Genomic DNA, 23,818 nt, shown 5'->3' on the forward strand with positions numbered 1-23,818 from the left:
GGTTGGAAGAATTAATATTGTTAAAATAGTCACACTACCCAAAGCAACACACAGATTGAGTGCAATCCCCATCACAATTCCAACGGCATTTTTAACAGAAATAGGAAAATAAGAATCGAAAATTTGTATGGAACCACAAAAGAGCTGAAGCAACCTTGAGAAAGAACAATGCTGAAGACATCACCCTCCCTGGTTTCAAATGATATCACAAAGCTGTAGTCGTGAAAACAGTATAGTACCAGCACGAAAGCAGACACCCAGATCAACGGACTAGAATAGAGCCCAGAAAAGGTTCCAAGCATGTAAAGTCAACTGATTTTCGACAAGGGCTCCGAGAACACGCGGCAGGGAAAGAATGGTCTCCTCAACGAGTGGTACCAGGAACACTGCATATGCACCAGCAAAAGAATGACATTAGATCCTTATCTCACACCGGCCACGAAAATCAACTCGAAGTGGATTAAAAAACTGAAATATATGACCCTGAAACCTTAGTTTTATGTATTTCTTTTTTTTTTTTTTTAATTTTTTTTTTCAATGTTTATTTATTTTTGGGACAGAGAGAGACAGAGCATGAACGGGGGAGGGGCAGAGAGAGAGGGAGACACAGAATCGGAAACAGGCTCCAGGCTCTGAGCCATCAGCCCAGAGCCTGACGCGGGGCTCGAACTCACGGACTGCGAGATCGTGACCTGGCTGAAGTCGGACGCTCAACCGACTGTGCCACCCAGGCGCCCCAGTTTTATGTATTTCAAAATCAAGGCATATAACTGACAGCCAGACACGGCACCCAATTTTATTCAACAAGCAGATACAAACCGCCTACTATGTGCGGCCAACTCTGCCTGACTGAAGGGGACATAAACTGAATGGTGCTGACGCCCTCCCTCATGGAGCTGACCAAGCCTAGACAGAAAATATTGACCCAGCATTATCAAGCAAAGCCAGAGGAGTTTTGTAAACAAGTTGCAAACCGTGCTGGGAACCCCAGAGAGAAGCCAGCGTGTGAGGAGGTGTCGGAGAAAGATCCCTGCAAAAGTGACATCTGAGGGCATCTGGGTGGCTCCGTCGGTGAAGCGTCCGACTTCGGCTGGGGTCACGATCTTGTGGTTCGTGAGTTCGAGCCCCACGTCGGGCTCTGTGCTGACAGCTCAGAGCCTGGAGCCTGTTTCGGATTCTGTGTCTCCCTCTCTCTCTGCCCCTCCCCTGCTCGTGCTCTCTCTTTCTCTCTCAAAGAATAAACAAACATTAAAACAAAAAAATTTTAGGGGCGCCTGGGTGGCTCAGTCGGTGAAGCGTCCGACTTTGGCTCAGGTCATGATCTCGCAGTCTGTGAGTTCGAGCCCCGCGTTGGGCTCTGTGCTGACAGCTCACAGCCTGGAGCCTGCTTCGGATTCTGTGTCTCCCTCTCTCTCTGCCCTTCCCTTGCTCACGCACACTCTGTCTCTTCCTGTCTCTCAAAAGTGAATAAAAACATTTTTTTAAAAAAGTGGTATCTAAGACTGCCCTGCAGTAGAGAGAGGGGACGGGCGTGGGTCCAGGGACAGTAAGGATCTGCCGTGGCATGGAGGGGGCACGGCACGCGGCTGGGGGGACACCAAGTCACCCGGTGCTGTCGCCTTACCGACAGCAAGGGCAGCAGTCGAAACTCAGGCATTTGGAGCTTTCCTGCAGGGGGCCTTGAAGGAAGTGCTTCCGGAGATGCTGCTCCTGTACTGAAAGCCACGTGTGTGAAAACAAACCCAGAAGTAGCGGCAGAACAGAGTGGCAAGTGGCAAGGACAGGCGGGCGGAGACCAGAGAGGAAGCTCGGCATCTATTTCAGGGAGATGTCGCAGAGCCCCGAATTAGAGCAGCGGTGTGAAACCCCAAAGGCAAGGGGGAGGCCGTCCCAGGCCCGTCCGGAACTTAGAAAGTGACGTGATGGGGGAGGCCGGGCCTGCCCCAGGATGCGGACCACCAGGGCCGGCCCTGTGATTTGCGGCCCCCATGCAAAATGAAAACGCCAGGCCCTGGTTCAAAATCATTAAGAATTTCCAGAAAGCGACAGCAGAGCATGGCACCACACAGGGGGCCTTTTTTAAGCACAAGGCCCGGAGCGTGGCACAGGTTGCACACCCACGACACCAGCCCTGGAGGCAGAGGCGATAATGCCAAATGTTGGAGGGTGGCAACGAGCCGTGTTGCAAACACGTAAAGTAGGAGACGTTGGGAGGTTTGGCGCAAGAAATCCCGCGGCCGATCCGAATGCGGGTATGACTCCGGGAGTGCTGTGCAGGGCTGAGGGCTGGCAACGGCAGAACAGGCCTTGAGGGGGCTCTTCCAGCAGCCAGTCTTCCTAAGGGAATGTGTGAGTCAGGGCTCTCCAGAGAGACACAGCCAGCAGGAGATGTAGACAGAGAGAGATGTATTTTAAGGAATGGGTCATACGAGCAGGAGAGCTGGCAGGCTGGAGACTCAGGCAGGGGCTGATGTTAGTCTTGACGCAGAATTCCTCCTTCGCCCGGAAAAGTCAGTTTTTGTTCTTAAGGCCTTCGACTGATTAGACCAGGCCCACCCACATTAGTGGTGGCAATCTCCTTGAGTCACTGTAGCTGTAACCACATCCACAAAGTACCCTCACAGCACTCAGAGACCAGTGTGTGACTGAGTAACTTGGTGCTATAGCCTCGCCCAAGCTGATGTCTAAAAACAGCCACCACAGGGAGGGGAGGGACAAACCCATGGCAAGAGGCTCAGGAAATGGGCAAAGAAATGGACACCAGAAAGTCCAGGTGAAACCAGAAAGTGAGCAGGGGACAAGAAGCCTATGGGGTCCAAGGAGGTGGCTTCAGTGTGTGTGACCCCAGCTGCAGAGCATTTCACAGGGGCTCGGGGGGGTTGGGGGTGCCCCGAGGTCAGGCCACTGTTAGGATCATGCAGCAGACTGTTCAGACCAAGGGCACCCGGCCGAAGGGGACGGAAGGGGCTCCAAAGCCCAGCCAAGCTGCGTTATCCCCCACCCTCCGTGCAGAAGGGGATGTCATTTTCCAGTACTGACAATAGTCAGTCTGGGCCCCCAGAACAGATGCTTTCATAACACCCAACCACAGAGCCACGAGGAGAGTTGCAAAGCCAGAGAAGGCAGAGGTCCTGAGAGAGCCCCCACGGTCACGGCTGGGCACCAAGCACTGGGCACAGACCCGCCCGCCCCACATGCCTTTGGCCTTGGAAAGCAGAGGACTTCAGGATCCCATCAGAGCCAACCCACTGGGGCAGGTGAGATTAGGGTTTGTTTGGTTTTGGATTTTTTTTTCCCTTGTTTAGAAGGGTTCCGAGTCTATTGTAACAAGAAGGGAAAGAGAGAGGGCAGGATGGAAGGGGCTGGGCAGACAGCAATGAGTGGATAGGAGCGAGGGCTTGAGGGGGTCCAGACCCACTCGGGGAGGGGCTTCGTGCTCCGAGGGCAGGGGTGACGGCAGTGCAGCTGTGTGTCCTTGGCCTTGACTGAGCACTTCCCCTGCTCCCGTCCCTGTCGCGACACAGGTCAAGGGCAAAACCAGCTTGGCCAGCCCAAGGAAACACTGCTATCCCTTGATGCAGGATCAAGGAAAAGGGGGTGGGGGTAACAAGCTTGAAGAACACTCCCTCCCTCCTCTCTTCAAAACAGAAAGCCAGGATGCGCCTGGGAGGGACAGAAAGCCTCCCAGGTTGAACTGAAACACTGACCAGGAGATACACGTGCAACCCATCAGGCTTCTCAGAGCTGAGGGTCAGAATGTCCTGGAGGGTTTGCTGACCACAGGGCGCCAACCCCACCCCAGAATTTCGGATCCAACAAGTCAGGAGTGCATCCCCAGCTGCTGCTGACGCTGCTGGGCACTTTGAGGACCTCAGTGACCAGTCAGCAAGACGACGGAGGGATGCCCGAGAGGGCAGTTCGGCCTGATGCTCCGTGTGAAACGGGTCAGGTTTGGGGCTGGGCACGCTTTTGTGAAGACTTCAGTCCTGTTCATACATCGCAACTTCTAGGAAGTTTATGGTTAAGACGCGTGAAGGCGGGACCAGCACGTTACCCCATCATGTTAACCCCATCGCGCCCGCGGCCGGTGTTTCCTGCAGCCGAGCGAAGGCTGCGTTCTTTCATTGAGTCAAATGTCATGATGTCTTGCCATAAAGTGACAGGGATCTGGTTCTTCCTTCATAAATTTCCTTTCGTAAATAATGTAAATGGTTAAAGCGGATTAGTGGCTGCCTGTGGCTAAAGGGGCAGCTGGGATAGAGGGTCACAGTTGGAGGTACAAGGTTTTCTCAGAGGGGATGCTGACATTCGTCTGTGAATGTCCCCAAGTCCTCTCAACTGTACCAATGCGGCTGCTGTTAACACACTCATTTTCCTTCACTTTCCCCTTCGCATTACTTCCTTCGAGTTTGCCTTTGGGGGATTCCCCATCACTCCGAACCTTAAAGACTTACATTAGCTGTCCTGTGAACAAAAATGGTTTTTCTATTCCTGGACATCCTATGACGACTTAATTTTACTCATGTAAACATTTTTTTTTAATCACAGAACAATAGAATTCTACCCTTTCAGACACAGAGACCGTCTTCATGTGAACCCATCCAAATCTCCAGGTGGACCCCCTTGGGTTTTTTGAAAGGCGGGCACCAGGGCGCCTGGGTGGCTCAGTCGGTTAAGCGGCCGACTTCGGCTCAGGTCACGATCTCGCGGTCCGTGAGTTCGAGCCCCGCGTCGGGCTCTGTGCTGACAGCTCAGAGCCTGGAGCCTGTTTCAGATTCTGTGTCTCCCTCTCTCTCTGACCCTCCCCCATTCATGCTCTGTCTCTCCCTGTCTTAAAAATAAATACACGTTAAAAAAAAAAAATTAAAAAAAAAAAACAAAGAAAAAGAAAGGCGGGCACCTGTGGTTCTCTCCACATATTATACAAATAAACTACGTACCTCCTCTGCAAGTAGAAAAATATTTTAAATCATTTTTAAAAAGTTCTTCAGCACTTGATGTATTAGGAGGTGGGGCCTCTGGAGTGTGATGAGGTCAGGAGGGTGGAGTTGCATGATGAGATTAGTTCCCCGATAAAAGAGACCCCAGAGAACTCTGGAATGGGGTAAAAACATGTTTGAAACAGCCAACATTCAGGAACAGCCACTCCTTTGAAAAAAAGAGCTTTTTTCTTTTTTACAGAAACTTTTTGCTAAAGTACACATGTTGCTGATAAGGAAATACAGGCCCCACGTATTTGCCAAAGCTCTTAGGTCGAAATCAAGTCATTTGCAAAATGGTACCTGGAAACAGCCCAATGCAAACAAACGGAGTTTTTAGCTCTTTTCAAAGGGCCCCTCCATTGATTTAACATTAGGAACCCTTTATTTTTTTATTTTTAAAATGTTTATTTATTTATTTATTTTTGAGAAAGGGAGAGAGAGAGAGAGCAAACACGAGTGACCGGGAGGCAGAGAGAGAGGGAGAGAGAGAATCTCAAGCAGGCTCCACGCTGTCAGCACAGAGCTGGACTCTGGGGTCGAATTCACAAACCATGAGATCATAACTTGAGCTGAAGTCAGGAGATGGACACTCCACCAACTGAGCCACCCAGGCACTCCCACTGGGAATCCTTTCAAAATAAGTTAACAGCATCTTACTGAGCACGATCAAAATAAGTTAACAGCATCTTACTCAGCATCTTACTGAGAACGGGAGGGGGAGAGAGAGAAAGAGAGAGAGAGAGAGAGAGAGAGAGCGCACAATCAGGGGAAAGGGGCACAGGGAGAGAGAATCTTTAGCAGCCTCCATGCTTAGCACAGAGCCCCACACAGGGCTCGACCCCATGACCCTGGGATCATGACCTGAGTGGAAATCTAGAGTCAGACGCTCAACTGACTGAGCCGCCCAGGCACCCCAGTTCTGGTTTTTTTAAAAAAAATAACTCAATTCACTCATACCTCATTCTAAAACCAATGGATTTAGATGTGTCGACACCAAAGAAAATTTCAAATTCACCTCAGAGTTCCTGGTGCATTTTAGGGAAACGTATTTATCCTACTTTTCACATGTGGCAATGGAGACTCAACCCTCCTCTCCAGGACCCACCCGAGGGCCCTTCCTGATCAAGGGCTCCCCTGCCCCCCAAAAGTACCCTCAAGAAGCTACACCTGTCATGTGTCCCACGTGGGTGCTGTAGCATGATAAAACAAAACAAAACAAAACAAAACAAAAGACAGCCCAGAGGTGCCCGGCTGTCTCAGTCGGTAAAGCATACAACTCTTGATCTGGGGTCATGAGTTCAAGCCCCACATTGGGCATAGAATCTATTTTAAAACAAAACACAACAGGGGCGCCTGGGTGGCTCAGTCGGTTGAGCATCCGACTTTGGCTCAAGTCATGACCTCTCAGTTCGTGGGCTCGAGCCCCACGTGGGGCTCTGTGCTGACGGCTCAGAGCCTGAAGCCTGCTTCAGAGTTTGTGTCTCCCTCTCTCTCCGCCCCTCCCCCATTCGTGCTCTCTCTGCCTCTCAAAAATAAATAAACGTAAAACAAAAACACAGTCTGAGCAACTAAATTTAGGTCAATGCTTCCCTCCCAGGGACAACCCCCCCCCCCCACCACCACCACCAATACAAGTTAACACAACAGCTTTCCTCCAAGATAAGAAGTCCAGGTGCCACTAAAGGAGGAAATCTGTGGTCAGCAGGTCTTTCAGCTTCTCTTGGGGACGCTTCGTATGTGGCCCCAACAGGTGACGGACCACCTGGATCTGCCAGGGCACGGGGGTTTCCCACCCAGGAGGTAGGACTTTCAGGGCTGCCGCAGGAAACTCCCAGATGCAACGGAGCAGGATGATAACCCCGCAGGGCCATCGTGAGCCCGCTGAAGGCGGCCTCCCCACTCCATCACAACGCAGGGAAGATGTGCCAGAGACATCCGAGGTGGCTTGTCCCAGCCCACCCTTCAACAAAGGAGGATGTGCGGTGACAAGATGCACCAGGGTCGCTCCTTCCCCACTCCTCGGTGCCTATGTCTCTTTCCACTGTGGACGAAACAGGTCCCCCAAAGATCTGGATCCCGTGAGGCAGGACAGTCAGCAGGGAGACGCATCTCCTGGTAACAAAAGGACCCCACCGCGCAGCAACCTGGCTTCAAAGTCTCCTCGGCTGAGTCCGGTGCAGCTTGGCACTGCTATAAATGGACGTGATTTCCTAGAAACCCACCCATTATCTAACCCGAAAGAGAAAAGACGGAACTCACAGCGCTGGTAAAACTGACCGAGGAGCTGAGTCACCACTGCTGTTTTTAGCACATGACTACTGTCCCTCGTGTTTTCAAATACAAAAGTTGGAAGGTCTGGGAGGAAGCCATACAGACCGACCAACTTGACAGAAGGGGCAGGGCCAGGCCCTTTGGAATGCCTGGCTCGACCATGTCAAGGAAAAGTAGAAACGGAAGGAAACTCTGGAAACCCGCTGCAGTGGCATCAGACCGTGAGAGTCTCCGGATGGACCAGGGCTTCGATTCCAGGGCTCTCCGCACTAACCTGCACTCGAGGACAATGCTGAAGAACGAGAAAGGCTTGTAATGATCCCCCAGCACATATATGCCATCTTTCCCCTCCTCGAAGTGCTCTCCTTCCTCATCAGTTGGGAGTCTAAACCCTTCTCGTTCTCCTCCAAGCCTCAGACTGCTTCCCCTCCACTTCCTGAGGCAGCGTCTCAGTCTCCACCCATCTGGAATCACAGGCGCTCCCAAGATGCACCAAGATGGGGCGCCACACCCTTCTCTCCCTCCCATCTACCCTGACACCTGGCTTCATTTGCACCCATGGCACCAACTGCCGCTCGCTGAGTATAAACGCTCAACATGGGCTCCACCCTCAACATTCTTGTGGTTACAGAAGAGTCATCACCAACTAGACATGCCATTATCTTGCTTCCTCCTTTTCTCTTGGCTAAAATTGGAACAGCCGTACTGGAAACCATCTTGAGATTAACTCGCCATGGAAACAACAGTTCCACTTACTGAGTGCCTGTGATGTGCATTCTGCCTCGAGCCTCAGTAACGTGTTGTTATTTCTATAATAAGCATCCCCATTTTACGGCTGGGGATCTAGAGGAAACTCAAGACGAAAAGATCGCGTGACTTGTCCACGGTCATGTAACCAACCTGAGCCCGCCATCTTTGGCCACCAACCTGCTCTAAGAAAAGTCCCAGAGCTCTTCAAACGGGTGTACGTGCCAATCACATCAAGGCCTGAGTAAAGTACTGATTCTGGTCCAGTAGGTCTCAGGAGGGCCTGGGATCCTGTATTTGGGAAAAGCTCTCATGTGATGCCAGTGCACGGTGGCAATGGCTCATACATCTAATATTCCCAGGGGGTGCCATTCCCACACATTAACCAGGTCTGACACTGCTTTGCTTTTCTAAAAACTATATATCTAAAACTGATCTATTCATGGTGGTAAGGCTACAGATAAAAGGTAATGCGTGCCTTCATTTTATTTTCCAATTTTTATATGGTGGTAAAATTGACATAAAATATCTCTACCTTAACCACTTTTAAGGGCTGCCTTCCTTCATTATTATACTGGTGATCGTGAAATAATGACACGGGCCATCTGGGTGGCTCAGTTGGTTAAGCGTCTGACTCTTGATTTTGACTCAGGTCATGGTTTGTGGGTTCGAGCTCCATGTGCTGACAGTGAGGAACCTGCTTAGGATTGTCTCCCTCTCTCTCCCTCTCCCTCTCACTGCCCCCCTTTCTCTGTCCCTCCTCTGCTCTCTCTCACTCTCAAAATAAATACTTAAAAAAAAAAAAAAAAAAGAATGATAGATTCACAGAAACCGCCCCCTCCCCCCCCACCCCCCGCCCCGGTGTCGACATGTGACAGAATTACGGGGCAGGGGCACCACCATGAAATGCACATGGCCACCATCCACAGAGCTTGCTCAGCTGTGGGGTGGGTGGGGTGATTCTCTGCCATTTCAACCCACGTGTCGACCACCACAGTCCAGATGCAGGCCAGGCCGTCACCACAGGCCCCCGCCTGCCACCCCGTTAGGGAGCCCCTCACTCCTCCTCTCTCAGAAACCCTAGCCCCGGCAACCCATAAGCTGGTCTTCATTGCTACAACTGCATTATTTCAAGAATGTTACACAAATGGAATTACACAGCCTAATTGCCCACCTTCCTTTATGTTTAAATCAACTTCCTGCACCTTCCGTCGTCTCAGGAAATGTGCGACGCTGAATTTATGTAACACCCTGCTCCTGCCTCTTCAAGGGGCTCGCCTCTACACCCCCCGCCTGGCCTCTCTCCGCTGGAATGGCCCTTGCTCGGCAGCTGCTGTATCTGATCCAGGAGTCAGTTAAATCCCAGAAACAGAAGCAAGAGAGAAATGCTTGACTCCACATCCCATCACTTGCCTACTCCGGATTGAACTTATTCGGAGCTGACATGAATACACCTTGGGAAGCATACATCTGTTTTTGTGACTTTGAAATTGCTCTCAGTCCCACGACTCCAACCCAATTTTGCCACTGAGCCGTCACTCGAGATTTCATGTCTACTGTAATTTCCTATCTCTGACTTGGTAGAAATAAGTAAAATTCACCTTCAATTGTCTTTCAAACTTAAGAACATCACTTGAGGAGCACCTGGGTGGCTCAGTCAGTTGAGCGGCCGACTTCAGCTCAGGTCATGATCTCATGGTTCATCAGTTCGAGACCCACGTCGGGCTCTGTGCTGACAGCTCAGAGCCTGGAGCCTGCTTCGGATTCTGTGTCTCCCTCTCTCTCTGCCCCTCCCCTGCTCGCACTGTCTCTCTCAAAAATAAATCAACATTAAAAAAAATTATAAGAACATCACTTGAAAACAGTCTCGTTTATGTACACACACAACGGATAACATCAAGGATTCTTAACATCCTACTTCATCTTAAAATCTGACTCCATAAGAACACACACACACACACACACACACACACACACACACACCCATACCTACACCATCATTCCACCAGCCTGTCTAAAAAAATTACTTCCCAATTGTCTTGAATGAAACATACTTTCCTTGTTCACATATGTTAACAACTTCTCTACAACCTTCTTATTTCTTTTAATTAAAAGGAATTACAGGGGCGCCTGGGTGGCTCAGTTGGTTAAGTGTCTGACTCTGGCTCAGGTCATGATCTCGCAGTTCACGAGTTCGAGCCCTGCGTTGGGCTCTGTGCTGACAGCTCAGAGCCAGGAGCCTGCTTCGTATTCTGTGTCTCCCTCTCTCTCTGGCCCTCTCCCTTTCTCTCTCTCTCAAAAATAAACATTAAAATTTTTTTTAAAAAAAGGAATTACATACTATTTTATGTATGGAACTACTTAATTTGGAGAAATCATAGACTATCACTTGGTTTTCATTTAGAATAACTGACCCAATAGGCTGTAAGGCTAGTCTCAAGAAATTTCAAGTAAGTATCGTATAGACCATATTCTCAGTATGGTCTATATGTGCTGTGCTGACAGCTTGGAGCCTGCTTAAGATTCTCTCTCTCCCTCTCCTTCTTCCCCTCCCCCATGCGCTCTCTCTGAAATAAATAAAAAAGGAAGAAGAAAAGAAATCCTAATGTAAATTAGAACAATAAGAAAATACTGTATATCCAATTTGTAGGAAAAGCAAAACTGTTACTTTAATAAACCTGAAGGAAATAATATTTTTACAGACAGAAACTGATGAAATAGTGAGGAAACAGATCCAGAGGGGTGCCCGCACGGCTCAACTGGTTAAGCATCCCACTCTTGATCTCAGCTCAGGTCTTGATATCTGGGTCGTGAGTTCAAACCCCACACTGGGCTCTGCACTGAGCCGGAAGCCCTACTTAAAAAAAGAACAAAGAGGGGCGCCTGGGTGGCGCAGTCGGTTAAGCGTCCGACTTCAGCCAGGTCACAATCTCGCGGTCCGTGAGTTCGAGCCCCGCGTCGGGCTCTGGGCTGATGGCTCAGAGCCTGGAGCCTGCTTCCAATTCTGTGTCTCCCTCTCTCTCTGCCCCTCCCCCGTTCATGCTCTGTCTCTCTCTGTCTCAAAAATGAATAAAACATTAAAAAAAAATTTTAAAAAAAGAACAAAGAGCAAAAGTTGACTCTCTAAAAGAAGTAATTGGATGGATATTTTGTATGATATTCATCACAAAAGAGAAACAGCACAAATTTAAAAATATACTAAAACAGCTATAAGACAGTTATAACAAACATTAAAAAGGAAACTCTATAAAAACTTCCGACAATTGACCTTCAAAACTTAGAAAACATAGGAGACTTCCACAGAAAAACAGACATTTCCATAACGGACTCAGGAAGAAGAGAAAATCTGAATTATCCCATAACCATTAGAGTTACTGACCTAAACATCTGACAGGACGGCTTGGATTTTAGCAACTTAAACAATTAGTTAAATACTTAGAGTGTTTCCTATCTCAAAGCCATATGTAGCAGTTCTCATGCAAAATCGCTTTGAATAGCTTGCATATTATATTGATATAAATGTCAGACGAATAAATGGTATTCCAGGAGTTCGTATACCTTGTTATTTCATATTTCTAGAACGCCTCTGCCTTAGTCTTCCCTTACAAGTACAGGATGAAAAAGCAATCTGATGTTCAAAATCACCCCAACCACTACCCCATTCCCCATGGACACCCAGAGGAGGCAAGGGCACAGTGGAGAGACCCATGGGGGGCTCAACGGAGCAGCGGGAGCAGCCTGGGGTCCTTCTAGAACCCGGCTCTCCTGACGTACTAGATGCCTTCTCCCCTAAGCCTCACTTTCTTCAACTACAAAAAGGTGGGCACAAACAACCTCTAAAATCTCTTCCAGCTCCAAAATCCCAGGACTAGGGTCTTTCTAAATTTCTAAAACCTTCACCCGAGCTACGACCCAGCAATTGCACTACTAGGAATTTACCCAAAGGATACAGGAGTGCTGATGCATAGGGCCACATGCACACCAATGTTTATAGCAGCGCCTTCAACAATAGCCAAACTATGGAAAGAACCCAAATGTCCATCAACTGATGAATAGATACAGAAGATGTGGTTTTATATACCATGGAATACTACTTGGCAATGAGAAAGAATGAACTCTTGCCATCTGCAGCAATGTGGATGGAACTGGAGGGTATTATACTAAGTGAAATTAGTCAGAGACAGGCAGATATGTTTTAACTCACGTGTGGAACTTGAGAAACTTAACAGAAGACCATGGGGGAAGAAGGGAAAGGGAAAAAATTAGTTTCAAATAGAGAGGGGGGCAAACCAGAAGAAACTGAAATACAGAGAACAAAACTGAGGGTTGATGGGTTGGGGGGAGAGAGGAAAAAGGGTGACGGGCATTGAGGAGGGCACTTGTTGGGATGAGCACTGGGTGTTGTACGTAAGTGATGAATCATGGGAATTTAATCCCGAAGCCAAGAGCACCCTGTATGTTAGCTAACTTGACAATAAATTATTTTTTAAAATAAATAAATAAATAAAATAAAAGACCATTTTATAGTAGATTAAATATAGAAGCAAATATAAGAATTTAGCTTATACTATAAAGTCAGACATTAAAGAGTTTTTCAAAAATCTAAAACAATGGGTAAAAAAAACTCAGAAAAATTAAATTAAAACAGGACTTTGGGAACTGATGCTTTTTTTTTTTTTTTAATGTGTATTTATTTTGAGAGGGGTGGGGCTAGCAAGAGAGGGGCACAGAAAGGAGAGAGAGAGAAAATCCCACTGACAGTGCAGAGCCTGATGCAGGGCTCGAACTCATGAACCGTGAAATCGTGACCTGAGCTGAAATCCAGAGTCAGACGCTTAACCAACTGAGCCACCCAGGTGCCCCAGGAACTGATGCTTACTGATATTGGATGGTTAGGAGGCAGAGGCTCTTAGTACCCTCTATTTGGGAGTCTATCTGAAATTTTCTTTCAAAAAACTAAGTTTAAAATAAACAAATAAATGCTCAGGGTTAGTGAATGACATCTTTTACAAACAAAAGCAAATTCACCCTTAAGAGCGCTTGGCCTTGTGACTTGCTTCAGCAGAAGGGACGCTGATCCTTTTTCGCTCTCCTGCCCTGGAGAACAAGCCCAGGCCAGCCTGCTGGAGGATGAGAAAACCCACCGGACAGAGTCACCCCAGATAAGACCTCCCTGGTCCTGCCATCCTCAGCAGACTCCCGCTGCTCTCAAGTCCAGCCAAGATCAGCTGAGCTGGACCGTCCTTAGCAGAATGTTTACTGTCCTACACGCCCTGGGGGTGTCACAGTTATTCCTTATTCCACATTCTTGTGTCCCAGGAAAACGGGTACAGTTGTATCAAAAACACACGGGAGACTCTTAATGGTATAATAATGGGCACATTCGTCCAAACCCACAGAATGTGTAACACCAAGAATGAACCCCAATGTAAACCATGGATTTGGGGGATCCTAATGGGTCAATGCAGGTTCATCAGTTGTAACAAATACACACTCTGCTTGCGGATGTTGGTAACGGGGGAGCCTATGCATGTGCTGGGACAGGAGGTCGATGGGAAATCTCTGTACCTTCCCTTTAATTTTGCTGTGAATCTAACACTGTTCTTAAAAAAGTACACCCTTAAAAAAAGAAAAATCAGAGATGGGGCACCTGGGTGGCTCCGTCGGTTAAGCGTCCGACTCTCGATTTCGGCTCAGGTCGTGATCTCCCAGTTCATGAGTTTGAGCTCCCGGCGGGCTCTGCACTGATAGTGTGGAGCCTGCTTGGGAATCTCTCTCCCTCTCTCTCTGCCCCTCCCCTGCTTGTGTTCTCCCTCTCTCTCTCTCTCTAAAAATAACTAAACAAACTTAAACTTAAAAATAAAATAAAATAAAATAAAATAAGATAAAATAAAATAAAATAAAAATAAAATAAAATAAAATAAAATAAAATAAAATAAAAGCAAAGATTCAGAAAAGCACACGGACCTCCCCACTGATGCTGGGCCCAGAGCAAAGCCCCCACCCCTGCATGGTCCCTGGGGAGGAAGAAACACAAACCGGTCAGCCTGTCTGCCGCATGCACGTGTCGGTTTCAGCTGACCGCCTCTCTGCTCCCGCCCCTTGGGCTCCGGTCTAATCTCTTGTTCTCCCTTCCCACCCCTCCCCCACACTTCAGAACCTACGATAACACACTAACATACATCCCCAACAGCAAAGTCAAGCTCCCTGCCCACAAGCTCTCGCGCTTGACTGCCTGCCGGCCCTCAACTCCACAGAGGCCAGAAGTCACTTTTCATCAACGCGAGGCCACTCTCGGCACATTCAGTGCATGAGGCCTGGGAGCCACCGAAGGGCTGGGTGTGAATTCCAAACCACCTGAGTCTCGGTTTGGGGAAAGGTGATTCCCAAGTTTGTAAATCTCCCTGCTGCATTCGAAAAGCAAACAAAAAACAAAAATCGAACCCAAATTTTTCCTTACGGGTGTGTCAAGATAAAAGGCCCTGTCACTGCTGCAAATGTATAAAACGCGAGTGAAGGAAAGGTTCGCCCGTGCCGAGTTGGGGCTTTGCTGAACCGAGAGACAAGAGACAAAGGGGCGGAGGGGCCTTTGGAGAGTCCCTAGAAGTTAACCATATGTGAGAAGAGTTACAGCAAGAAAGGAGTGCAACAGGGGTGCGTGGGTGGCTCAGCTGGCTAAGCATCTGACTTCAGCTCAGGTCCTGATCTCACCCTTTGTGAGTTCAAGCCCCGCTTGGCGCTGTCTGCTGTTAGGGCGGAGCCTGCTTTGGATCCTCTGTCCCACTCTCTCTCTCTCTGCCCCTCTCCTGCTCGTGCTCTCTCTCTCTAAAAAAGAAACATTTTTTAAAACATTAAAAAAAAGGGGGCGCCTGGGTGGCTCAGTCAGTTGAGCATCCAACTTCGGCTCAGGTCACGATCTCACGGTCTGTGAGTTCGAGCCCCGCGTCGGGCTCTGTGCTGACAGCTCGGAGCCTAGAGCCTGCTTCAGAGCCTGGGTCTCCCTCTCTCTCTGCCCCTCCCCTGCTCACGCTCTGTCTCTGTCTTTCAAAAAATAAACATTAAAAAAAATTTTATAGGGGCGCCTGGGTGGCGCAGTCGGTTAAGCGTCCGACTTCAGCCAGGTCACGATCTCGCGGTCCGTGAGTTCGAGCCCCGCGTCAGGCTCTGGGCTGATGGCTCGGAGCCTGGAGCCTGTTTCCGATTCTGTGTCTCCCTCTCTCTCTGCCCCTCCCCTGTTCATGCTCTGTCTCTCTCTGTCCCAAAAATAAATAAACGTTGAAAAAAAAATTAAAAAAAAAAAAAAAAAAAAAAATTTTATAGGGGCGCCTGGGTGGCGCAGTCGGTTAAGCGTCCGACTTCAGCCAGGTCACGATCTCGCGGTCCGTGAGTTCGAGCCCCGCGTCGGGCTCTGGGCTGATGGCTCGGAGCCTGGAGCCTGTTTCCGATTCTGTGTCTCCCTCTCTCTATGCACCTCCCCCATTCATGCTCTGTCTCTCTCTGTCCCAAAAATAAATAAACATTGAAAAAAAAAATTAAAAAAAAAAATTTTATAAACAATAAAAAAAGGGAGTGCAACATTTTCAATTTAGCGTAATTGGGTCTAATTTGGTTCAAGAGCTATCTGACACGCAAAGTGCTGTTCTGCAACAAGGAAAGCAGCACAAACACGTCCTTTGGCTTCAGTCCTGTCTCCAGAGCTGTCACAGCCATAAAGGTGGAACTCAGGAGATAATAAGTGGAAGAGAAGAATGAAGAAAGAGAATTATGGCAGCTTGCAGTGTCCCATTATGGCAGCTTGCAGTGTCCCCAAGTCAGAGGGAACAAAACCACCATAAATCTAAATGACAGCAAGAACACAGTTTGAATGTTACTGGAGACTCATTTGACAAATATTTACGTGTTGCATATTAAAGTATGCAAGCCTTTTAGAGCAATAAATATTTTAGAAGAAAACCGTATGCTGACCCACATCCAAGATAAAACCCATCTCAGGAGCCAGGAGAGAGCACGTTTTTAAACAAGACACATCTGATCCTTGGTTACTCAAACCAAATGAAACATCTGTCAGCTCAGGAAGCACGCCCTTCTTCACTAACAGGAGATTATTAGCTCAACAAGTATACCCAGAAAACCTTTCAGAGCCTTTACAGACATTTCTCTTCTAGAAACCTGGCTGTGGGCAATAACTCTGAGCTGTGCATTCTGCTGTTCGCGCAATTACCCCTCTACTCCCAAACCTCTCTCTAGGGCTTTCTGTAAGGTTTTTACTGTCACTCATTGTGATAAGCTCGTAGATCGGGCCCAAAGGGCTCATGCCTCAGGGCCTTTGCGCCTGCTTTGCCCTCTGCCCAGTGTGCTTTCCCCCACCTATCTTCTCTACATCTTAGTCAGATGTCACCTGCTCTCTCAAATGACCACCCTCAATCCCTGAACCCCTAGACTGTGCTTACCCAGCTCCAGAGGCTGCTGGCTAGATCCCTGCGAAGGTGCCCCTGAGATGAGAACCTGAAGGACAGTGGGTGAGCGAGTCATGTGGCCATCTGGAGAGGCACACCTCAGCCCCAAGGCTGACCGCTGTCATGCTGAAAACAGCTGGCTTCCCAATCTCCTGTTTCTTAGCCAGCTGCCCTGGGCCAGCCTCTTACCACCTGACCCAGGTTGGCCTCTCCAGCTCGGGCTCCTATATCCCCCCCTCTCTGTCCCACCCCACAACCAACCATACTGCCCCTGCCAACACCCCCTTGGCTCGGTCAGCCAGATCAGAACATCTTCCCTCCACTCCCCCCAAGTCTCCCCTGGGCTCCCGGGATGCTCTAAGCTGCTTGCATTGGAGACATTAGCCCCACATCTCTTTAGACTGCCTTTGGGGGCCCTGCCTCTGGCTCTAAGCACCAGGAGCTATTACTCTCTGGGTTCTCTCCTCAAATAAAAGGTGGCCTCATAAAGACAAGCACTGTTTGATTTTTCTCCACGTCTCCTACGGGACCTAACCACTGCCTGGCACAAAATACATCTGTAAGAAACGCTATGCAGTGACTTGCTACCCCATTTGCCACTGGTCGTGTATTGGCACTTTACAACACTTAATTCTCAGTTTTCACAGGAAGAGGGAGGCTGTTTGATCAACAGAATCCAGGAGCCACTGGGAAGAACAGAAGCTCTGGCCTCCCTCCTCCCCCAAAGCACCTAACGCAGGACTTGGTCCTGATGAGAAGATACAGGGGCCCAGGGGTCTTGCAGTCTGTCAGACGGGTACCATTTCTCCATCCTGATTTGGAGGGGAGCAGAGAGGAGGAGACTCAATGCAGACGAACAAAGAGAGAGTCTGTAATCAAGGGGAAAAGCCGAGAGAAAAAGAGCTTTGCCTGGCAGAAGAGAAAAGTGCCGGAGGAGGCTGGCGAGAAACAGACAAGATGCTAAACAAGGGCCATGTCAGGGGCGCGTGGGTGGCTCAGTCGGTTGAGCATCCGACTTCAGCTCAGGTCATGATCTCACAGTTCGTGGGTCCGAGCCCCGCATCGGGCTCTGTGCTGACAGCTCCGAGCCTGGAGCCTGCTTCGGGTTCTATGTGTCCCTCTCTCTCTATCCCTCCCCACTCATGCTCTGTCTCTTTCTCTAAAAAAAATGAATAAACGTTAAAAAAAATTTTTTTAATAAGTAAAAAAATAAACAAGGGCCATGTCAGAGCGTCGTGCGCATGAGGGGGTCGCGTACTCACCACGCCAGGAGGTACAACTAGGAAACCGAGGCAGAGAGGCTGGACCCTGTTCCGCTGTCCATTTCTACTGTCCTCCCCCGACTCTATGCTGAGGGAGTGGCTTTCAAAAGTAGCCCAGAAACCCAGTTGGTCAGGCCCAACTCCCCTGGCATCGGCTTATCGTTCTCAGTTGGCTTGAAGGCGGCCGTTCCCAAACTTTTATTTTTTGCCCTCGAAGGGAACATAATAAAGCTGAGCCCAGGGGAGCCTCGAAGTGGGGGCTGGACAAGCCAGGCTGGGCCTCTGCCCACCCGGGCCCACTGGAGACCCCAGGCTGCCCAGGACACAGGACCTACCGGCCCCCCACCATGTTCTTCCAGATCCCGGTGGGGCTTCCTTAAAAGCAGGGCCTGATGCCTCCTTCAGGAAAGAGAGTTCTCCTGTACACATCTGTGTGTGAAAACTCACCTGAGTAATAGCAAAAGCAGAGGTGCCGAAAGGGCCCCAGCGGCCCACGCACCTTCCCAGAGAGGGGGGAGGGAAGCTGGGATACAGGCACTGTCCTGAGTCACAAGGCCACGGAGGGCTCAGGGCTGCACCAAGCACAGTCCCTTCTGCCATTTCACACGCTGTGTCAAGCGAGCCGCCCCAGTGGCAGAAAGTGACACCAGCGGGTCCCAACTTGACTGAGCCGAGCCCCTAACACAGGCAGAGACAAACCACCCTGCTCCAGAGATGAGCCAAAGACACAGGGTCACTGCTCACAAGTACAATCGCGGCCTTTCTGTCAGCTAGGGCAGGGGAGCAGGTGCACCTGCACTCCAGAGTTGTGCGAGGCTGAGGCTGCAGACGCCCCTGGAGACTGTGACAGGTGAGAAGCTGCGGCTCTCCACCCAGCGCAGGCTAACGGGCACTTGGTCGCTGTGCGGTTTTTCCCTCCGTGTGTTGGGTTGTTCTAGTCATTCTCAAGTCTTGGAAAGCCAACTTTTTCTTTCCATTTCTAGATGCGCCCTGCCATCTGTGAGTCTTGACGTGATTAATGGATACCCCGTGCCTCTCTCCACCTCCACCTCTGCCGGCCCTATTTGGTGGGTGTCTGCCCCTCCACTGCCCTTCCAGAACCTGCCTCCGGGGACCCCGGCTGGCCCTGGCTCCTGACGGTGACCATGCAGATCACGCTCGCAGGTCGCCACGCGGGTCACCAGGGGCAGCAGGGCCGGGGGCTGGGTGCGGGGGAGGTGGGCGGCAGGCACTCCGGGAAGCAACTCCGAATCCCTGGGGCCTGGAGGCGCCCGCCCGTGCTCGGGCGTAGAAGGGAAAGGGCAAGGTCACCGAGGGGCGCCAGTGGTGCTCCGGGCAGAACCGTTTTCCCTGCAGGCGAGGAAGGGTAACGGTCGAGGGGAGCCCAGATCGAACAGCCCCGACGAGAGGTGTCCAACCTGGATCCGAGCGCGGGCCCCCGGGGGCGGGGGCGGGGGTGGGGGGGGGAATTCAAGGGCAGGAGGACTCCGGGGGCGGGAAGCGACCAGGAGGCGGCGAGGACGCGAGATTAGCGGCGTCTCCCGCGGCGCTGTGACCTCGGGCAGCGCCCCCCACACCCCCGCCCGTGACCCCGGCCCGGGATGCGCAGGCCACCCCCGGCGCCGCACGCGCCGCACGCCCAGAGAGCGACGAAGAGGCGCTCTAGGCGGCGGCAGAGGCGCCGCGGGAGCCTGGGCAGAGCCGGGATCGGGGTGGCGCGGCATGGCAGGGAGGGATCCGAACCCTGCGGAGAAGCCAACTTACCCGGCCGTTGCGGTCGGTCTCCTGCACCTCCTCGGCGCTCGGCCCCCGCCGCACCAGCGCCCTCAGCAGCCCCACGTCGTTGGCGCAGGCGGCGCGCAGGAGGGTCGCCTCCTCCGGGACGCCCTCTGGGACGCTCTCCGCGCTCGCGGTGCCGTATTCCTCCTCGCCTCCGAAAGGGTAGAAGGAGTCGTCCGAGGCGATGCTGCGGGTGTCGGGCAGACACGAGAAGTCCTCGTACTCCTCGTAGTCGGCAGGGTCCTCCCCGGCCTGAGCGTCCCGGGGTGGGGACGGCGGCTGCGGAGATACGCGGCGCGCCCCGCCGCCCTCCGGCCCGGGCCCGGCCAGCAACACCATGCCGGCGGCCGGGGCGCGGGCCGGGAGACCGGGGCGCGGGGCGTGCTCCGAGGTCACCGCCCCTCGTCCCCCGCGGCCCCAGAAGAGCCGTGCTCCGCGGGCCCCGGCCCGGCGGAAACGAGCGCCCGGCGGCCGCGCTCGAAGACTAAAGTCGCCGCAGGCGGGAGAAAAGCCCCTCGGGGGTGGGAGGAGCCGCGGGGGCTTTCCGGGCGCGGCGGGCGGGGACCGCGCGGGGGGGAGGAGGGCGGGGCGGCCGCGCGGGCGGAGGCGCGCGCCCCGGGTCCCCCGCCCCGGCGCCCGGCAAAAGTTCGGAGCGCAGCGAGGGCTCCCCGGCGCCGGAGCGCGGCAACGCACGCGCCCGACAACTAGCGGCAAGGCCCCGGGAGCCCGGACGCCGGCGCCTCGGGCGGCGAGCGGCCCCGCCCTCTCCTTCGGCGGCCCCGGGGAGGAGGGCGAGGGTGGGGGCCGGGGGACCCCGCGAGCCGAGCCTGCTTCCCGCCCCGGGAGCCTCCAACACCCCTCCCCCGCGCCCCCCCCCTCCCACCCGCCGTGGCCCGGCACCGCCCGGGGCGTCAGGCCTCCCGGTCGGGGTTGGAAGTTTCCCGGCGTCGGAGCCACTGAGCTCGCTTTTCCGCGTCCCCGGGAGCCGGGGCTCGGGGTGGGGGCCGACTCCCCTCCGAGCTCAAAGCGGGGAGTCGCCGCGGGGCGCGGAGGACTAGTGGGTGCACGGGCGGCGGGGCCGGGGCTGCCCGGCGGGTCGCGCCCCCCTGAACTGGGAGCTCCCGGAGGGGAGGGGCCGCAGAGTCCCCCGGTCGCGCAGCCCCCGGGCCCACTGTGGCTGGCAGGCTGCTCCTAAAAGAGCCACCCTAGGGCGGCGTCTCAGGGCCTTGGTGGAAACTGGGGGGCGGCGGGGGGGGGGGGCTCCAGGCCGGGGCTGTGAGGCTTCCCTCCTCCCCCACTCCTAGCCAATGTCACCGCGCCTGGATCTGCGGAGTCAAGACAGAGAACCGCGTGAGGCCGCGACCGGGCGCTGACACGGCGGCCGGCTGCCAAACGCAGAGAGCGGGGCCGCGGGAGACTGCCGCGGTCCGGTCCGGCGCCGCCGCCCCGGCCTGGGGGTGGAGGTCTGCCGCGGAGAGCCCCCGACCTCGGGGAAGACGGTGTGCGGCGGGCAACAGCCTCGCGGAAGAGGCTGTGCGCGGAGGGCGCTGCGGTGAGCCCGGGTTGGAAGAGTTGCCCCTTTGACAGAAGAAACCGTTTGGGTCGTGGGGGCGATGCGGGTCCCGCGAGGGGCACGACCACGCGTCTCTCTGCCCCCGCTCCCTCCTTTCCCTTTCCACCGCTGTTGACAGCGTGCCCACCCGGGGCCGGCCCGGGCAAGGCCCCCGGGGTCCCAAGGTGGACGCGACCAGGCAGACGAAACCACGCGGGGGGGGGGGGGGGCGGCTAGCTTAAGGACCCCTGGCTTGGGAGGGCGAGCGGAGGGGCTCAGTAGGGGAACACGGTCAAAAATGCCCTGGGTGCGCGGTGGGGCCGGAGCCAGGTTGACCTGCGAGACCTCGTGAGCCTGTCTCACTGGGCGAGACCCTCCGTGGCGATCACGCGGACCTCCAGTGTCATCGGAGCCGGCTCAGAACCCAGCGTCCGCAGGGCTCACGAGGGTGCGGGGGGCGGCGGACAGCGACTTCTGGCGAAGACGCATCCACGCCTGAGCGCTCCCTGAGCTAGCAGTGAACTCAGGTGCCCTGCTCCCTTCTGTACTCGGGACTTTCTTTCCGACGTCAAAAATACCCAAGTCATGGTTTGCTTCTCACCTTTTTCTGTAACTGGCCAAATTTACATAAATTCCCACTGGGAATTTCCCCCTTTTCAGGGTCGCCGGTGGTGGTAGCGTTTCCAGAGGCCCGTCAAATACAGTCAGGGGATTTACAAGTTGAAATGCCGCCCTCCCACCCCCATCCCAGGTCAGGGTTGAGTTGGCTAGCCCTCCCCTCCCAACCTTGTAAGGCAGCGTGTGGTTTCAAAGAAAGAACTCTAGCGGGCTGCGGCGGGGTCCCTGATGGAAGGAGCCCCAGAACCCACGCACCCTTTTCTGGAGTCTGGCAGCCCCGTGGCCCTCGTCTCCCCACTACTGAGCAACATAACTTAGGCCCTGTGTTCAGAGTTCACCACTTCCTCCTTTTCTTAGAAATTTGGATCCAAATAGCACCGGGATGGGGTTTTCCCTTGAAAGATAAATTTGTGGAGCCGTTTACTCCAAATAAGAACTATCTGGCCATTTGCCAGTGACCAGACTCCAAACCCGGGCTGACCGTTTTCAAACCCTTTTAGAAACGCACCCCTTTTACCACAAAGACAATGGATTCTCAGTGTCGCCAAAAGAACACAAAATGAGGCATATGTATTTTTAATAAAGTCAACACTTACAAGTTACGTGTACAAGATCTGCAGAGCAAGGAGAAAGTGGCTTATGAAAACTGCCAACACGCCCAGGATAACTGTAAATCAACATTTTGAGAAACTGTATCGGATCCACGACGAAGCCCACCCCACCGTTCAGAACCAGGGCTGGAGGGAGGATGGACTGGGAGAGTGGTTTTAAACCTTTGCACGTCCGTCTGGAATTCAGCACACAATTACTGTGAAGTTACCCTGTTATTAAAATTAAGATAACCGTAAGTCTTGATGATATAAACGGCTCTGAAGGATCTGCTTCTCCAAATATGTTGCCCCGTGGGCACAGAGAGCTAGCCCATGTGAGGGGAATGAAAAATGCTTCTTATTTTTTATTTTCTCGTAGGAAAGGCATTGTGGTTTGGGGTAAAGAGCAGATTCTGATACCAGACCCGGCTTCTTGTTATGACTCCACCACTGCTGAATTGGAAGCCAAAGGTTGTACATTTTGAATGTGTATTACTGTGGATATACTCAGGCATACTGTGGGTATAACCTTAATTCGGGGGGGAGAAGGTTTTTTAAACCCAATGGGAGAAAAACACTAATTATAGGGAACGCATTAATTTTGCTGCCCGTTACAAACGATTCCCCACTAGAATCGAGAGAGATGCTTGCAAATAAAGAAGAAAAAGCAGTGTGTTTATCAATTTTGTTAACCCTGTTGCCCTTCCCCCTCCCCGGGCCGGTAGCAATAAAGCTCATTAACATGAAAACGTTTCTTGGCTGGGCTTTGGGCTTTGGGAGGGAGCTTCGAGGGCTGGCCTGCGTCTTGCTTTCTTGGGGTCCGGACTGAATGACAGGCACAGTTAAAAGAAAAGGGGGAATAAGGCCAGTCCCTGTGGTTGGTGTCAAAGGAAGAAAACGGGGTCTCGGGGTGGGTCTGGGGCCGTGGAGGAGCCCATAGGCTTGGCTTCGCGAAAAGGCTGAGAAGCTGCCTGTTCTTGTTCCCGCCTTCCCCTCGGAACGCAACTTCCAGACGGAGCTTGGAGATGCACATGGCCTTCTAAGGTCAGCAGCGGGCTCCAGCAAGCTCCCCTCTGCCTGTGTGGGAAGAGGAAGAAGTGACGGGACACAGGACACCTTTCAGTCAGTCGTTTTTTGAAAACAGTTTAAGCAAACCAGAACCCTTTGATCTGGAGTTTTGGGAAATTTCCCTGGGTTGATGACAAGGAGGGAAGCAACCTAGAGTATCCTGAAATCAATCTATAGAATGACGAGACCAGCTTACCTTCCTGAGCTGCTTAGAAGTAGAAGAGTCTCTGTGTGTATTTCTGGATCTCCTTATTGAAGAGATTACCTGCTGTTTGGCCCTAACGCCTTTCAACTGACGGACACAAGAGCCCGCTCTCGCCGTGACCTGAGTGGGTCTAACCGTTTAACAGCTTCGTTTGCTTTTAGGGAGGATTTCTGCCTTGGAGGGTAAATATGTGGAAGACGTTTGTGCAAGGGCACCTCATACCAGTTCTTCCTTTTTCCTGCTCTTGACAAGGAATTAGCAGTAACGGGGCATAGCGAGGGACGCCAT

The 23,818-nt window shown here is 52.3% G+C and overlaps 1 protein-coding gene and 1 long non-coding RNA gene across 2 annotated transcripts in view; one reads left to right on the plus strand and one right to left on the minus strand.

Annotated features, from left to right (window-relative positions):
• Positions 1 to 20,038, minus strand: part of ANKRD33B (ankyrin repeat domain 33B) — an 84,909-nt gene extending 64,871 nt beyond the window's left edge. The window contains 1 exon segment of the mRNA XM_045442002.1: positions 19,483 to 20,038. Within this exon segment, the coding sequence (XP_045297958.1) occupies positions 19,483 to 19,836 (354 nt within the window). The 5' untranslated portion in view covers positions 19,837 to 20,038.
• Position 20,039: 1 nt separating this feature from the next.
• On the plus strand, positions 20,040 to 23,006 carry LOC123578802. Its single transcript, XR_006702516.1, has 2 exons — positions 20,040 to 21,576; positions 22,025 to 23,006. It is a non-coding gene; the product is annotated as an uncharacterized LOC123578802 (long non-coding RNA).
• Positions 23,007 to 23,818: the final 812 nt, after the last annotated feature.

This window comes from Leopardus geoffroyi, chromosome A1 (assembly GCF_018350155.1).
Source record: "Leopardus geoffroyi isolate Oge1 chromosome A1, O.geoffroyi_Oge1_pat1.0, whole genome shotgun sequence".
NCBI lineage: Eukaryota > Metazoa > Chordata > Mammalia > Carnivora > Felidae > Leopardus > Leopardus geoffroyi.